This window comes from Periplaneta americana, chromosome 2 (genome assembly GCF_040183065.1).
Source record: "Periplaneta americana isolate PAMFEO1 chromosome 2, P.americana_PAMFEO1_priV1, whole genome shotgun sequence".
In the NCBI taxonomy this organism is placed as follows: Eukaryota; Metazoa; Arthropoda; class Insecta; order Blattodea; family Blattidae; genus Periplaneta; species Periplaneta americana.
This window is the reverse complement of record NC_091118.1, coordinates 65,915,176-65,931,303: the sequence shown is the minus strand read 5'-3', so window position 1 is coordinate 65,931,303 and position 16,128 is coordinate 65,915,176. Positions and strand designations below refer to the sequence as shown.

Here is a 16,128-nt window from a genome sequence, read left to right as displayed (position 1 = left end):
AATAGCACTACATACTTTAATCATGTTACGTTGATTACACACATTAAGAGTTCAAAAATGTATCACAATGTCACCTTCCTAATCAATAACAACAAAACGAAACAAAAACGTACTTCCAATGTGATAATGTTATGCTTTGAGAGTCACAGAAGATGTTCCAAATGGTGACCACTCACATTAAAGCACATTCGAACGCGTTCCCCGAAAGACCGTATGACTGCCCGGCATGTTGCTGGTTGAATGGACACACAAACCTATTGAACGCGTTGCTGCATGTCGTCTCGTGTCGTCAGAATTTCTGGTACACACTGCCCTTTACGGTTCCCCACATGAAGAAGTCGAGTGACGACATGTACGGAGAACGTGCAGGCCACTGTACGTGGATTGTGGCGTCGACAGTTGTGGTTTGTTTACATATTAAGACAGCAAACACATAACACACGACGTGTACGGACGTCAGTCGTCTTTCGTTTTGTGTAAGTTAATGCACAAGATGAATGGGACACCATAACAAACGACACATCCTGATGGCATTTATTCCGCATTTTGTTGTTATTGATTGGAAAGGTGACATTGTGTTACATTTTGAACTCGTCTTAATGTGTGTAACCATGTAACATGATTAAAGTATGTAGTGCTATTTGAAAAATTGATGATGTCACGTGTATCTTGTACCATAATGTAGTACCACATGCACCAAATCTCTACATTCATGTTAGCCCCTCGTTCTAATATAACTCACAAAAACAAAAATGCCAATACTTATCCAAATAAAAGAGTTATAATAGATGCACAAGATAAATGGGACACTCTATATATGTTCTCTATACAAAATTACTGTCACCTTGAATTTAATAAAATGAACTTATTACAGTTATCGTGACTACTTTTCAACCGAAGTTCAACTCTGTCTTGTGAAGTACGTGCAAGTAAACACTGTAGTTCCAATTAAATGAACAAGTTTCAATTATTCCATCTAGAATAAATCCGCAAACAAAATAAATAAAAGTATATATGGTCTCGGTTTACCCTGTTGCACAGCTTCTGCGACAGGAAGGCATTAATATCAAGTGATCAAACCAGGTACCTTAGTGAGTTTGTCGCATAAACTAATGGAACCACAGAAAAATTTCGTGGAGACTATTATAGCAATGCGAGATAATTGGCCTCAAAGCATTAAAGCTAAAATTACTACCTTTCCTAGCGACAAATTAGTAAACAAGTAAAAACCTAGTTGCATAAATCTGTATTGGTAAATTTGTCACAAAAAGTCACCAGGACTAGTAATTGAAGGGTTCAGAGCCATAGTGGGCCAAGTGCCGTATATTAAAAACTGAGAAAACAAGGGTTAAAATTAAGTGAACACTTTAATTTAATGAAACGTACAGCTAGTAATATAAAGTGTGCATATTAAATCTAAATGATATGTCAATCTTCATTAAACTATAGTATTCACTTAACTTTAACCCTTGCTTTCTCCGTTTTTAATAAATGGCACTTGGCCTACTATGGCTCTGAACCCTTCAATTACTAGTCCTGGTGACTTTTTGTGACAAATAAATGGCCCACTATGATTCTGAACCCTTCAATTACTAACAGTTTCATTTGTTGAGTAAAAAATTAGTAATTTGTGAAATAGAATAGTGACCACGTTTTCTACCAAACCTTTATGCTTTGAAAACTTTCTTAAACGTGTAGAAATAACATTTATAATGCAGTACGATTTCATCTTGAAGTAGTGGCATTGAAGAAGAATTCATACGTAGGCCGAGAACATTTAATCTTAGTGCAAGAATAAATATTGATTTTGAAGTGTTTTAGTTTGAAGAAGTATTTCGGATGTCAAGAACTAAATTTAAGACATTGCTTCCTGCTGCAAAGCCTTATTTATGTACTGCAGCACCGAGAACTTTATGTATAACCAAGAGAAGATTATTTTAATAGCAATCATTTATCAACATACCAACCTATGTATATCACTTATCAAGAATTTTTTGTACACTGAGGAGCCCAATCTAGGCTGCCCTTCTTCAGTGTCACGTATTGTATTTGCATTTCATTTAGAAGTGGTCTGTATAGCGCTAAATGCGCTGATCAATCAATAAATTATTAAAAAATAATCGCTGTATTCTTTAAATAATAATTTGAACATTAGTAATATTCATTTGAAACATAATACGTAAATACATACCATAGCTCTCTTCCTACAGTTCGATCAAAAGTGCCTCGCGTACATTTCGAATCCTTATTCGGTGGTACCAGATCAATTAATTGAACGTAGACCTACGTGTGGAGTTCATTTCATTAATTTGACTTTACTGTGTTTGTCAAATTATAAAAAACTATCCAAATACTATATTATTACTACTATTTTCTTCTCTTAATCTATCAAGGAACATGAATGTTTAATAATTTTGTGTGTGTCATACACTACGATTGACTTTCTTCTTTCGTAATTAATTAATACAAATTAAATAGTATTTAAAACTGATTTCAGTATTATAACACTACTTTTACGTAATAATTTTTGAACATAATGTTTGTTAAAATATGCTAATTATGACAATTAGTAAAACTGAAGAGTGTGATCCCAAAACTAGCTCAATCCATTTAACCATTTTCATGATTTTTAGGGTAAGGTTGCCTAATTCCGTAACATATTTAATAAAGTCTATATTTATGCCAAAATTGTACTAACAATTTTCAAATAACACCTAAATGACGTTATTTGGGCCTTTAGCTACAGTTTTTAAAACATTCAGTGTCAACAGTTTCACAAAAGTGTGATATGTAACATATCATTCTTCATTGTTATACAGTGACACCTAAATCCGTGACAGGGATCCAAATTCCGTGAATAATATCCTAATTCCGTTATACTAGAATAATCCTAATTAACTGCTCAGAAAACAAACGTGTATTTGGAAAAACACTTTAAAGTCATGGTATATAGTTTTAATATGGAAAAAGCAAGAAATTACAACATAGAAAAAGGGCCTAAGTGACAAAATACTGTGTAACTACAAGAATATAAATTAATATATTATAAACAAAATAAACTGAAAGTTAAATTAAATACAAAATTAAATTTGAATAAATTGAATTATAACACAACTATTTCTCATTATTTATATTCCTAACAACACCAGTAATTAAGTTAAATATATACCCTATTATTTTATTATAGTTATAATTGATGTTTTCTATAACTAATTTCTATTATTATTTCCACGAACTATTTTCTTTTACAGAAATTAATTTTCACAATTTAGCGTTGGCATCGCTGGTCGAATGACCCAGGAAGGAGAAATATGAAAATAAATCCGAAAATGGGAAAGTTCCTGTAGCATTGTTATTGTCTCATAATGTTTATATAATCATACGCATTGATTCAGGTGACTTTAATCTACTACAGTAATATACCAATTTTATAATGCTATATTAATTCTTACCTCAAATATAAAATGTTTCTTCAGGAGCGGTTACAAGAGAAAGAAAAACTTACTGGTCAACCACCTTTCACTGAACAAAAGCTTCTGCAGTCGACTGCTTCTATTCAAAAGGCGGGTAGTCAATAGAATTGAAAAGAAGACATCTCCTGGCATATGTTAGGCATTTCAAAAACTTAAAAGTCAGAAACCACAACTCCATGGCAGTCAATTGAAATTTTATCACGGGAATATGGGTATCACGGAATTAGGCACCTTTACCCTACATATTATATATGATATATATATGTCAGTTCCCTAACTGCCCATTGTGCAACTCAAACCAAGAAATGGATTCGGAACACCTCAAAATCTGTGCTTCAGTGGCTGGCCATGATAATGTCTTTGAAAAATATTGGAGCGCAAGAGGTCAAATGACTTTATTGTCAAACGCCTGGCATTAGAAAACAACAACATATATGATTATGTTTGAGACCTCTATCATTATATTTTAAGCTTGTTTTCTTCCAAAACAACGCCTATCCTTGTCTAAAAGTTTGTGTTATTGTGGAAGTTACTTCAAAACTCTCTCAGTCTGTAGACCAGTGGATAAAAGAACTAGCCCAGTCCTTTCATAAAAATGGACTAAACGCATTTTGGGATCACACTCTTCAATAGTTATGCAACAGATATTACTAAGACCTATCATTTGTCATCCACATATTGGTAAATTGTCATCTGTCACTAGTAAGCCTATATTTTATACAATATGCCCCTGGAGTTATAAATCTGTTCAATCACAAATCAAATGGAAAGACTGACTGATCACCGACCAAAACCAAAATAGGTGTTTACAAAGATAACAGCATACCGTAACAATATTAGACTGAGTAGCAAATATCCTGGAGGAGCTGAATGGCCAGTTGTCTTTTAAATACTCCACCAATCACAATTTCTTACAGAACCTTCAACCACAATCATTTTGGACACAATCTTAAGTGAGGGACTTTTATCTATTAATTAGAAACTTGGTTTTTACCACCTTTTGTAGCATGTTTCACAAAAAAAAAAGTTACAGATTACAGGTAAGAAATGTTTACAAGTTCTAGAAATAGTATGCACTGCTCCGCCTATTTAGTAGGATGCGTTTGAGTCTAAAGAAATCAGAAAACAGTACAACTTGGTCTGTTGTTGCAACGAGAATACAAGCCTCCGCATGCCGTTAAGACATCATGTCACAAACACGTTCACGTCTGAGTATTTATCATAAAGTAAATGTTATTCATCGCCTTAAAAATGGTGCAAATAGCGCAAATATTAAGAATAGACTATCGCTGGACAGTATAAGGTAATATATATTTAATTTAATTTATTTATTTACTTATTTACTTACTTACCTACGTATTTATTATTTATTTACACTTCTTATTTATTTCTTTTTATTTATTCACTTTTTATTTTTTGTTTATTTAGGCTAAATTATAAAGTATTTACTTAATAATTTGATTACTTACTTACATATTTATCTACTTACCAACCTACCTATCTACCCATCCATCCATCCATCCATCCATCCACCCACCCACCCACCCAGTATTTACTTAATAATTTATTTATTTACGTATTTAACTACTTATCTAACCTACCTATCCATCCATCCATCCACCCACCCAGTATTTACTTTATTTATTTACTTACGTATTTAGCTACTTACCTACTTACCTACCCATCCACCCACCCACCCACATCCATCCATCCATCCATCCATCCATCCATCCATCCATCCATCCATCCATCCATCCATCCATCCATCCATCCATCCATCCATCCATCCATCCATCCATCCATCCATCCATCCATCCATCCATCCATCCATCCATCCATCCATCCATCCATCCATCCATCCATCCATCCATCCATCCATCTATCTATCTATCTATCTATCTATCTATCTATCTATCTATCTATCTATCTATCTATCTATCTATCTATTCATTTACATATTTACTTATTTATTTACTAGCTACTATGTATTTATTTATTATTTTTTATTTTTTTATTTTTTATATTTACTTACATATTTATTTAATAATTTACTTATGTACTTATTTATTTATTATTGCATTATATAGAGAGATGTATTCTAGGAAATGAAATTATTATATTATCAGATTCACTTGTTATAATGAATTAAATTTCCGTATGATCCCTTTTTTACTCTCCATAATATTCCTTGACTTTCATGATCTACTTCAGGAGTCCTGAAACTTTTTAAGACCACGTCTTACATGTCACATTTTCCTTACGACGTCCTACCCCTGTAAAAAAAAACTGAAATTCGATTTTGTGATTTTTTTTAAGAAAATAGTATTTTACATTACTAGCGTGTATTATTTTACATTTAAAGATATAACATTAGAACAAAATAAATATCTACACGTAGATACAGCCGCGACGCTCCAGACAAAGACCGGTGACGCACCAGGGCGTCGCGACACACAATTTGAGAACCCCTGCTCTACCTAAACATGATGCTTGCCAATTGCAGGGGACTTGCTCCGCGTGTTATATCTAAGTAGAATAACATTGGTTTTCTTCTTTATCGACGGAGCAGTGTATTGAAATATGTTGAAAAAGTTATACTTGTAAAAATTATTAGTGAAGAAGAAAACACGTTATAGGCAGCTGACATTCACCTCGCTAAGAGCATCGAAGTCCTGTGCCGAGATAAGTGTGTCCTTGTCCCAGTCGAGGAGGTGCGTGAAGAAATGGCTGAACTTCTCCTTCTGGAGCTGAGATAGACAGTTGCTAGAAGCGTTGTCTTGGGATTCATCTTCACTTGGAACTCTGCTCACCCATGTGGCTGTGTACAAAACAAAACATAAGCGATTCAGTACCGTACTCTAAATTAAACAACTGCACAACTGTAATTATTCTCTCCCGCTCCAAACTTATTCCAATTGCGTTTCCTTGGTTACAAGAGTCTGTTAAGGGGTTAGGTACAGCTTAAAGCAGTAACATTTTTTTAAATATTCACATTTTTTCCTCCATTACTGTATCTTGTACAATAATGAAAATAAATTATTGGTATGTGTAAAACACTGTCCTTCTGCTATATGAAATATATATTTACGATTTAAAACAATTATTTATATTTTTTTTATCAAAATTCTGTGCAGTGATGAAGCGTTTTCTTCATAACTCATAAATATCTTTTTCATGGTCTCTCTTTTTTGTTTTATTGCTGAAACTCATGTTTACAATATCATCCTTTTAAAAATAATATTTTTTTTTTTTGTGCTAGAAGAAAATACTGATATATGATCATTTTAAAAAATGAATTTATTTTTATCAGACAATCTATCAAAGGTAGAGAAGTGATCTTGCATCATATTGTAGATATGACATGCATAAATAAACACAAAAAATTTCATCACAGAGTGTTGGATAGTTTCTTAGTTATGTGGGAAACGCTTCATCACTGCACAGTGAACTGAATTTTGAAAAAAAAAAAAAAAGGTAAATAATTTTTTTTTAATTCTAAAAATGGTTTTTCAAGAAGCAGAAGAACAGTGTTTTACACATACAAATTTTCATTATTGTACAAGATACAGTAATGGAGGAAAGAATGTTGAATATTTCCAAATTTTAACTCCTTAAAAAGTATCGATTTTACTTGTGGCTTTTAAGGAATTCGGAAGTTCATTGCCGCCCTCACATAAGCCCAGCATCTGTCCCTATCCTGAGCAAGATTAATCCACTCTCTACATCACATCACACCTTCCTCAAATCCATTTTAATAGTATCGTCCCATCTACGTCTCGACCTTCTCAAAAATATTTTTCCCTCCGGTCTCCCAACTAAAACTCTATATTTCTGAATTCGCCCATAGGTGCTACATGCCCTGCTCATCTTAAACATTTGGATAAAGTATTGATATACAGGGTGAAAATAATAAAATTATTCAGATTTAAGCAGCTTATTTCTTAGATAAAATACAATATGTCTGACTCAAGCCGTTCATAAATTGTTTTAGGCATCACGCACAACACGACTAGGGGTAGACACTTTTCTTCATTGAAATTCTCTAACTCGCAGTGCTTGCATTTTAGTTTTAATAATAGGTTTGTTCTGACTATTGTAATATGTTGCTAGTCGGCGATGTATGCAATGTAGAGGGAAAGGAATTGGCCACCCTATCCCATTATCTCCTGGCCTAGTTGCCTCATAAGTGGTGCCTTCTTGGTATCACTTGTGAGGTTCAGACCTGTCTTCGGACAGTTAACTAAACAAGAACAACAACAATAGGTTTGTTCCAGCCTCCCCATGCGCAGTAGCTCAATTTGCGTTACAACAAGAACTGATTCCGAACCGACATTGAACTCCCAGTTGCCTGTTCCAACGCGCTTTAGAACTCGTTCGAAACGAGTTTAATTGGTTCTCGATTAAGAGCAGGAATTGGGAATTCTTAACTTTGACGCATGCGCAGATGGTTTAATCTGAAGTTAGGTTAAAAAGCTTCGAGACCAGGCAGATTAAAATAAAAAAAAAAAGTCCAGAATGAGTGATTTGCAGGTATTGTGGTTCTCTACGTCTATGTGGACAGTGAGAGGTGCCTTTCTGAGTACACGAAAATACCCCAGTAACTGTCGCACAGAACTTCGTGAGGACAATATATAAACCGTAATTAGTTTATATGTTGGCGATGCCGATATGAGATATGCATAATAAAAAATTTTTATAAAACTGATAATACAGGATGTAAACGAAATAAAGTGTCAAAATTATATAGACAGTACATATCGGTGTATTGAACAAAATGTTTACTGAATTTTGATTATTACTTACTTACTTACAAATGGCTTTTAAGGAACCCGAAGGTTCATTGCCGCCCTCACATAAGCCCGCCATCGGTCCCTAACCTTTGCAAGATTAATCCAGTATCTATCATCACACCCCACCTCCCTCAAATCCATTTTAATATTATCCTCCCATCTACGTCTCGGCCTCACCAAAGGTATTTTTCCCTCCGGTCTCCCAACTAACACTCTATATGCATTTCTGGATTCGCCCATACGTGCTACATGCCCTGCCCATCTCAAACGTCTGGATTTTAAGTTCCTAATTATGTTAGGTGAAGAATACAATGCGTGCAGTTCTGTGTTGTGTAACTTTCTCCATTCTCCTGTAACTTCATCCCGCTTAGCCCCAAATATTTTTCTAGGCACCTTATTCTCAAACACCCTTAACCTATGTTCCTCTCTCAGAGTGAGAGTCCAAGTTTCACAACCATACAGAAGAACCGGTAATATAACTGTTTTGTAAATTCTAACTTTCAGATTTTTGGACAGCAGACTGGATGATAAGAGCTTCTCAACCGAATAATAACACGCATTTCCCATATTTATTCTGCGTTTAATTTCCTCCCGAGTGTCATTTATATTTGTTACTGTTGCTCCAAGATATTTGAATTTTTCCACCTCTTCGAAGGATAAATCTCCAATTTTTATATTTCCATTTCGTACAATATTCTGGTCACGAGACATAATCATATACTTTGTCTTTTCGGGATTTACTTCCAAACCGATCGCTTTACTTGCTTCAAGTAAAATTTCCGTGTTTTCCTTAATTGTTTGTCTATTTTCTCCTAACATATTCACGTCATCTGCATAGACAAGAAGCTGATGTAACCCGTTCAATTCCAAACCCTGCCTGTTATCCTGAACTTTCCTAATGGCATATTCTAGAGCGAAGTTAAAAAGTAAAGGTGATAGTGCATCTCCCTGCTTTAGCCCGCAGTGATTATTATTGATTATTTGTTAGAATTTTATTCTTAATTTGTATAATACCTTGTTTTTAGTCTAATTATTTGTTTACATTTTGACTGAACGTGAATGTCATTTCCAATGACCTTGCACCCAACACATAGCAATAAACAACAGAGAAACGACTACTTCAGAGTACGTTTGGGGCAAAGTAAATTAACGTAATGACTGTCTATTCTCTTTTTCCAAAAAGTTATTCTCACAAAACACTTTTTTTTTGGTAAACCTCGACTGTTAAGCCTACAGAAACACAACGTTTTACTTTTTCCATCAGTTATTTATGCTCTACCAACAGTATTTTTTGGCACTTTATATATCCTGTATAATATGATATAAGTATAATACTAGGACATTCGAAAAGTAGTGGCAACATACGTACAGTAGTCATTGTTTCACACTAAATTTATTTGGGTTACTTTTGGCATCACGTACTTCAAATATAGTCCTCTGCCATGTCAAGAATACGTTCCAAATCCTTGGAAGACGGCGGACTCCATTTGCAGCAGCATTTCTGGATATCTTTCATCATCATCATCATCATCATCATCATCATCATCATCATCATCATCAATAACTTCAAGGTTTAGGCCGATGACCTGTTCCGCCTCCAGAATTTTATCCGTCAAACTGGTTTCTCCAACGTCTCCTGTCGTTGGGCATTCTTGCCATCGTACCAATTATTTCTATATTTTTCAATTATAGTTCTTATACTCTCGATATTCAGTTCTTGACGTATATCTTCATTTCACTTATGGTCCTGTAGTCTAAATCCTGCTAGTGGCCTTAAGAGTCTCATCTCAGCGGCCTCAATTCTTCTCTGTTGGACTCTAGTCAGAATCCACGTTTCTGAACCATATAACAATGTTGGAATTGCCAGTGTCTTGTAAAATTTGAGCACAGTCTGTCCGTCGACTTTATTTATGAGTGTACGTTTAATTGTACAAATAAGTCTTAAAAATTTATTTAACTTCTTTTCTACGTCTTTCTCACTCACCAATCTAAAGCTCTTCGGAGGACAACTCCTTATTGAAAGCGAATGCCTCGCTTCCACCCAACTTGCAATAGTTCAGTATGGTAGGACTTCTCTCCCACAGGCTTCTCGTAATGCCATAAAGCACTAAGTTGCATGTTTTTCTCTTGCATCTTCGATTTTTACGAAGCACCTTTGTTCTTGCCTTTAGGGCTGTACTGTTTACTACAAATCAGAAACAGCCACTGTATTTACAAAATATGGCTACTTCGAGACTTTCAATATTGCAAATTTATGAAACAATCGTTGCTCTAATACGTAGTACAATATTTCAATTGTCACCGCTAGGAGCACTGATTTATAGCATTGTTGCCATTACTTATCGAATTCCCTAGTAATAAATATTATTTATTATAATACCGGGTGTTTCAAAATGAATATCGGGGTTTTTAAGGTTTTATAGTATTTATTGCATTTGACGTACAATTATAAATAATACACCAAATGAAAAAGCAACTCAAACAGTTTTGCTACAAGTGCTCAATGTGAGCACCATTCGTCACATGGCACACACATTTAGTCGATAAGCGAGTTCTTCCCAAACCTTGATCAGTGTGTCTGGAGTAATTGTTGCAACAACTGCTGCAATCCTCTGTCTTAAGTCTGGTCAGCTGGTAGCGGGGGTACATACACACGATCCTTTATGAATCCCCAAAATTAAAATCGCTTGGCGTAAGATCTGGTGAACGTGGAGGCCATGCGAAATAAGCTTTGTCATTCGGCCCCTTTCGGACAATCCAGCGGTCGGTCGGGTACAACGTCGTTTAACCAATCGCGTACTTCCATATGGGTCTCCTTAAAATTCTCCACACAGTCGTCGCTGGAATTGCTAATTCACGACTAGCCTTCCGAATAGATTTCTTGGGGCTACGCGTGGAAGACTCTCTCACTCGTTCAGCGCACTTTCTAACGGCAGACAGAGGAAACAGCGCATGCGCGTACAAAACTGTTTGAGTTGCTCTTTCATTTCATGTATTATTTGTAATTGTACGTTAAATGTAATAAATACTACAAAGCCTTACAACCCCGATATTCATTTTGAAACACTGTGTATATAAATATCATTTAATGTACACATTAAGCATAATATAATACAACTTATTTCGCGAAATACGCACCGAAATAGTGGCAGGCTTAACACCGAAATCACCAACTTTATTTCACCAAAAATACGATCCCTGACAATCAATAATAATGATTAGTCGAACCAAGCAAGAATGCAGTCAATATCTGGAGCATTAATTCAGCAGAAACCATTAAGACGTATCAGCAGTAAGAAGGTAACAAAAAGTGCAATGTTTGTGGGAGTAACGAACTTCCCTGAGCAATAACAAGCCTCGAATTTGTTGAACAGCTATTGATTACGCAGGCGAGTTTCCTGTAAGCAAGTAGGGTTGTGCTGGCAATTAAGTACCCCTATCGTCTCACACCCTCGGAAATTTACTCACGGCCGGCATGACTCCTCTATTGTGTGTAGAGGCGTCGAAAGCGCTGTAAACAAGGGATGCAGCGTTGAATTATTATATAGGTCATCCCATTAACCCCCCACCCTCTACTGACACGATCTCCTTCGACGTGACGGAGTCTACTGTTGTATTGTGTTGTGTTGCAAGGCTTTATGGGATGGAAGAGAATTGAGTGTTAATGCACAGCAACCATGGAAACAAGCAAGAAAAAAGAACGTCCATGTCATGACATGAAGATGGAACATACCTTCTCATAGGTTCTGTGCATTTCGTAGTAACTCAGCTGCTTTATCTTGTTGAGAATGATATTCCTTACTACATCTTTTTTTTTTTTCTTGAAATATTGTATTATTCAAAGACATACGAGGATCCCTCAAAAAGTAAGGTAACAAGAGCTCTCATGGACAAACTTCATTTCACAGGCAGATACACTGATACACATTAGTAGGGCACTGTTACGTATTACCACAGTGTAGTATATACAGTCACGAAGCTCAATACTTAGTAAATATGCATCCATAGATAGTTGCTAACTACTAGGATCGCTACTATCGCCTCATTACAGACAATGCGATATAGTACCGGCACAGTCTATTGTTCCTAGCACCCTACAACTCAAGCTTCGTGACTATATATACTAGACTGTGATATTACTTTTCAACATAGTCACCATGCTTGTCCTAACACTTGTTGCAACGATAGACTAAAGCATCGATGAAGGCATACAAGAAATCTGCGTCAAGTCCCTGAAACCACGATATGAAGATATGTTCAACGGCTTTATCGATGTTGAATCGCATACTACCCAGGTGCTTCTTCAACGGCCCGAAGATATGGAAATCACATGATTCCAGGTCAGGACTGTAGGGAGGATGCTCCAGTAATTCCCACTGGAATTTTGCACCGTACACCTCAACAAGTTGACGATGAATTTCTACTGGTGAGATGCCTTTCAGACGCAGACCCAGATCACATTACGCACTTCCACGTTTGACCATTTTTCCACAACTGATATTGTGAAGGTCTGGCACAACATATATGCCATCCAATGACTGTGTGATAAAGCTGTGGTCTACTGCTGTGGGCCTGGCGGAAAATTCGAACAAGAGAGGGAATACGTCACCCATGAGAACTCGTTACCTTACTTTTTTAATCACTTTCGCACAAAACTTAAGTCACTTAATACATTTCAAAATAAAACAATACACTTTCGTTTTCTGAGTTCTACGAAAAGAAATGAGTGTGTGGCCTCTATGCGCAGCAGACGTGAAACTTCTTTAGCTGTAAATGTGTGGTAAACTTCTGACGTGGATAAGACTCTAAGTTCGATGGAATTACTACCACAGTCTAGTATATACAGTCACGAAGCTTGAGTTGTGAGGGTGCTAGGAACAATAGACTGTGCAGGTACTTCCTATGTATTGAGCTTCGTGACTGTATATTCTAGACTGTGGTACTACGTTGCCATCCCAGAAAGTTGACCGACATACTTTCAGGCCAGTATTGTCGCCCCTATAATTTCTAAACTATACAACATATTCCAATGAAGTAAATGGGGGTTTACAGGCGAAGAATCAATATACTGCCGGAAAGGTGTGATTTTAACACCTGTGATTTTTTCGCTGTGACACGTTTGTCGCCATCTCCGACCGATATGTGATTCATAGCGATGGCTACTGAAGTATGTATATGCAGGGTTGCCAGATTCTTTCATCAGAAATCCAGGACAGATGATGATACTACGTACCTTAATATGCCTACACACTTGAATTAATTCATTTTGCTATACAACTGATTTTATCCCTTTTAAGTACTGTATTTCAACAAATTATATAGGATTAAAATTTTTAATTGTCATACTTTTGCTATATTACGAAATCTGCTGTGAATTATTGATAAAGTTTGGAAAAATAATGTCATATTACAGCCTGCTTTATACAGAAAAAATGCATGATATAGTGTTTAAATCCTATCAATAATAAACCATCTTTCAAAGAGAGTAACTAATAAACAATAATACCTCATACAAACTATAGCATCATTGTTTTTATTTCAATATAACCCGATAGGAGATGCTAGGTAGCGTTAACAACGATTTTGAACATAGATTGGACAAGATCTTGAAAAAATGAATACAGAATTTTACAAATAATTTTATGGAAATGAGCAAAAAAAATTGTATTTTTCCAATTTCCTTTTTTATATTCCGGAACATATGTAACTTAATCCAGGACATGTCATACCACTAAAATTCTGAACAATCCTGGTAAATCCATGATGTCTGGTAACCCTGTGTATATGTAACAGCTTCAGAATCCAGACAACTGCAAGTCAAAAGATTGCTTGAATGACAATGAAATTGGGATCTAATTAATTTTTGTTCCACTGAAAACATGTTTTTTATACTCAAGTTACAATGCATTCGCTATATTCTTCCACGAATGACTCACCTAATCATTCATAAATATTCTTGGGCAAATATACCCGCCCACACATCGCGATAACATAGCTCAGAGCGTGTTTTTGTTATACTCGCCGCGCTAATCAGTATTGTTGATATAAGACATGGCACCGGTATATCAATTCGCAAAAGATCGATAAACATAAATATCTATCAGCTCTTGGTGGGAAACATTCACAATAATTGCTAATAATCATTCGAACACAAAAATCACACTGTGACAAAATCGCTATTATCTGTTACAGCGATTTTGCGGCGCTGTCACAGTTCGGAACTGTGACGGCAAAACACTGTCATACCCAACTTCTATTATTATTAACTTTTTTATTATTTTCATAATCTATCGATTTATCTTGGCAGAAAATTTAGAATGAATATCTTTATATTTTGTAATCTATCTAGAAAAAATAGGCTTTAAAGAAAATGTATTAGTTACAAATCTGTCCTTTTAAAACAATTCACATTAGAGTGTACATTTAAAAATCAAAATATGCCTTAAAAATAATTATAATATAATATCACATATTCTTAAGGTCAACCCCGGAAAAGAATGATACCGGTAATATGTCTTTGATTACTGCATTTTAATTTATTTTAATATATCTACTTCAAAATATAACCAACAAATATTTCATTAGATCGCAAGGTTCGTGCTGTGACAGAATAAATTAAAAGTAAAAATAAAGCTTCTCTTTTCTCCATATACACCAACTCCACATTTTATGTTGTGTTGCAGAGGTCGACTTTTTTTTTTTTTGTTTTAGCAGAGAAACAATTGAAACACAGACAGTTCACAGTATATTTATTTGTTGGCAGTTGTTCAGTGCTTGTTTATTGAGCTTGATACATTCCGCGAAAATTACATTGCGTGGTGGTTAAAAATATCGCAACGGATATTACCTTGTCAGCAAATGGAGATGAGTTTTCCATTCACAAAAATGTGAGTTATTTTCATTGCATAGAATTTAATTTACCAATGCAGTTAATATGTCTTGTACGTCTGTAAAGAAAAACTGCTACTTTACCTCAAAGAACAGTTTACACTATTCATAAAAAATAAGATTTTACTTAGATCTTTCAATATAATACAAAGGCCTAGTAGGTATTAATACTGCAAAATGTGATGTAATGTACCTATATAATATAATGTATGCAATGTAGGCGTATGTATGTATGTATGTATGTATGTATGTATGTATGTATGTATGTATGTATGTATGTATGTATGTATGTATGTATGTATGTATGTATGTATGTATGTATGTATATGTGTGTGTGTTTGTGTGTATGTATGTATTATGTATGTATGCATGTATGTACTATGTGCGTATGTATGTTTTTATCAGCATACTCCATTGCGGTTGCTGTGTGTGTGTGTGTGTGTGTGTGTGTGTTACTTCTCTCTTGCCATACACCGATCGTGTATAAAATCATACTTGATCGTTAAATCTGCCTTTAATTCATTTAAACTCCCACAACCCATTACCCATCATACATTACTCATCAGAAAAACGACAAATGGGATGTATTCATGTCTCCCTAGCGGTTGTATCCCCAAACACAAACTACCCAGATTTTTTGGAAAATATGGGCGAAACAGCGATGTCAGTGCTTTTGCAATGTGAAGAGAACTTAGTGGTATCATGGACCAGCAGATTCGGACTTAGACGTATGTATGTTTTTTATCAGCATACTCCATTGCGGTTGCTGTGTGTGTGTGTGTGTGTGTGTGTGTGTGCGTGCGTGCGTGTGTGTGTGTTACTTCTCTCTTGCCATACACCGATCGTGTATAAACTCATACTTGATCGTTAAATCTGCCTTTAATTCATTTAAACTCCCACAACCCATTACCCACCATACATCACCCATCAGAAAGACGACAAATGGGACGTATTCATGTCACCATAGCGGTTGTATC

General features: G+C 35.4%; 1 protein-coding gene across 3 annotated transcripts in view; it reads right to left on the bottom strand.

Annotated features, from left to right (window-relative positions):
* The window catches only part of LOC138694310 (uncharacterized), a 511,848-nt gene that overhangs the window by 19,536 nt on the left and 476,184 nt on the right, over window positions 1-16,128 (bottom strand). For all 3 annotated transcript variants that reach the window (XM_069817898.1, XM_069817899.1, XM_069817900.1), the window contains one exon: window positions 6,125-6,291. In XM_069817898.1, coding sequence (XP_069673999.1) covers window positions 6,125-6,291 — 167 coding nt within the window. The remainder of the gene's footprint in view (window positions 1-6,124; window positions 6,292-16,128) is intronic.